This window comes from Geospiza fortis, unplaced genomic scaffold, assembly GCF_000277835.1.
Source record: "Geospiza fortis unplaced genomic scaffold, GeoFor_1.0 scaffold40, whole genome shotgun sequence".
Lineage (NCBI taxonomy): Eukaryota > Metazoa > Chordata > Aves > Passeriformes > Thraupidae > Geospiza > Geospiza fortis.
The window spans coordinates 13,912,845-13,914,575 of NW_005054297.1; the positions used below are offsets into that span (position 1 = coordinate 13,912,845).

Genomic DNA, 1,731 nt, shown 5'->3' on the forward strand with positions numbered 1-1,731 from the left:
GGAAAGAGACACCTGAGAGCTGTGTAAGCACTTACCTTGAACATAAACATAAATGGTTGTAGCTGCCTGGCTGTCCCTGTAAAGGCACTTGTAGTCCCCTGTGTCATTGCCAATGACTTTGCTCAGAGTAAGTGTCTTGCAGTAGGGGCCATCACTGCACTCTGTCACGGAGATACGCCTCTCAGCATTGCTCTGCTTGCTTGGCCACGACCACTCCAGTGGTCTCTGACCTCTGGGAAAGCAGATGTTAGAGCAGCAGACACTTGTGATATGAACCCCAGCCCCACCAGTCTCTGTGGCTATGGAGAGGGATGGGCTTCACCCCATCACACAGAGAGAGCATCAAACCATGTAGGACAAATTCATACACACAACCTACTGCCAAGAGCTACACTGAAGCTACTTGAGGTTTACATTCTGCTGAATCTAAGTGACAAATCACCCAAAAGAGAGCACTGAGAGTATGGCTCACCAGCAGGATCCACAAGGACACAGCCAATGCTTCCTCCCCCAGCTCCCCTACACTCCCCAGCTCTCTCTTGCTGCAGCCTGCGCACATAATTTCTAAAACTTGCCAGGGAAAAGTGAGGCAGAAGGCACAAAGGGAGTGAAGAGAAAACAGGAGGCCTGACAGGAGAGAGATCACATCATGTATGATTCTGTACAAAAGCTCACTGTATAAATTACCAATCATCAAAATCATGCTGAACAGACTTGTCCTTACCTGCAAGTAATATTTAGTGTGTTGTTTGCCATTATTGTGAGGACATCTTTTTGGATGCTAAGGGTTGGCTGATCCAGAGACATACATAAACCTGCAAAAACATGTATGAAACCTCTCTAATAAATCCAATAAACAAGTAAATGCTACTCAATCAGAAAAGTATTATATACAGAAATATTCATCAGGTTTTAAGTGGACACTTTCGCATCACCTATTTAGCAGCGAAGGGTAAATCATGATTTTTCACACATCCCAAAAAGTTCAAAAATTCTGTCATAACAGGAAGCAAAGGCAGATGGTCAGGAGCTAGCTGCAGAGCACTACAATTCAGCAGCCAGGGTGGAGTTCCTGTTTTCTTGCATTGCCAACTTCAAGGTCTAACAAGAGGATGTGGGACATTGAAACGAAGTGAACCTTCATCTGATGATCTCACTCCCCTGGGGATGACCAACTTTTCTTATAATAAATCGAATATACTTCTTTGAGACTACTGATCAATGAATTATGCAAAGAAACTATTTTTATAGTTTGAAATCCCAATTATTTATTTTATGCCATGATTTTCCAAGTTTCTCTTTCCTCCTAAGAAGTTAGGCAAAATTTACTCCCAGACCGTCAGCACAGCAGTTTGCATCGCACCCACCCGGAGCCACTGGCGCTGGTGAGGGCTGTGATCTGGGTGTCAGTGCTTGCTCTGAGGCACCAGCCCAACTTGTGCAACATTTGGGAGTACCACAGGGAAAGATTTTCACTCCTCCCTAGCTGCTGCCATCACCTTCAGGAATCCCGGCTCACCGGGCCGAGCCGCAGCCCCAGCCGTGACAGCCGGGCCAAAGAAAGCGTGCCCAGAGCGGGACATGCCCCGTGTCGCTAGCGTTTCCCCGGGCTCTAATCACTTGCATTCCGAGCAGGTTCTTCCGATGACAGGTTTCCCGCGTTTGGCTCCAGGGACATTTTGCTCTCGGAAACGACAGCTGATGCTGGAGCCCAGCAGGCAGGACACCCTG

At 47.3% G+C, this 1,731-nt stretch overlaps 1 protein-coding gene across 1 annotated transcript in view; it reads right to left on the reverse strand.

Moving 5' to 3' along the window:
* Positions 1-1,583, reverse strand: part of KDR (kinase insert domain receptor) — a 29,610-nt gene extending 28,027 nt beyond the window's left edge. The window contains exons 1-3 of the mRNA XM_005415657.3: positions 1,500-1,583; positions 725-840; positions 36-232 (exon numbers count right to left, since the gene is read on the reverse strand). Coding sequence (XP_005415714.2) covers positions 36-232; positions 725-840; positions 1,500-1,583 — 397 coding nt within the window. The remainder of the gene's footprint in view (positions 1-35; positions 233-724; positions 841-1,499) is intronic.
* Between the last annotated feature and the right edge of the window lie 148 nt (positions 1,584-1,731).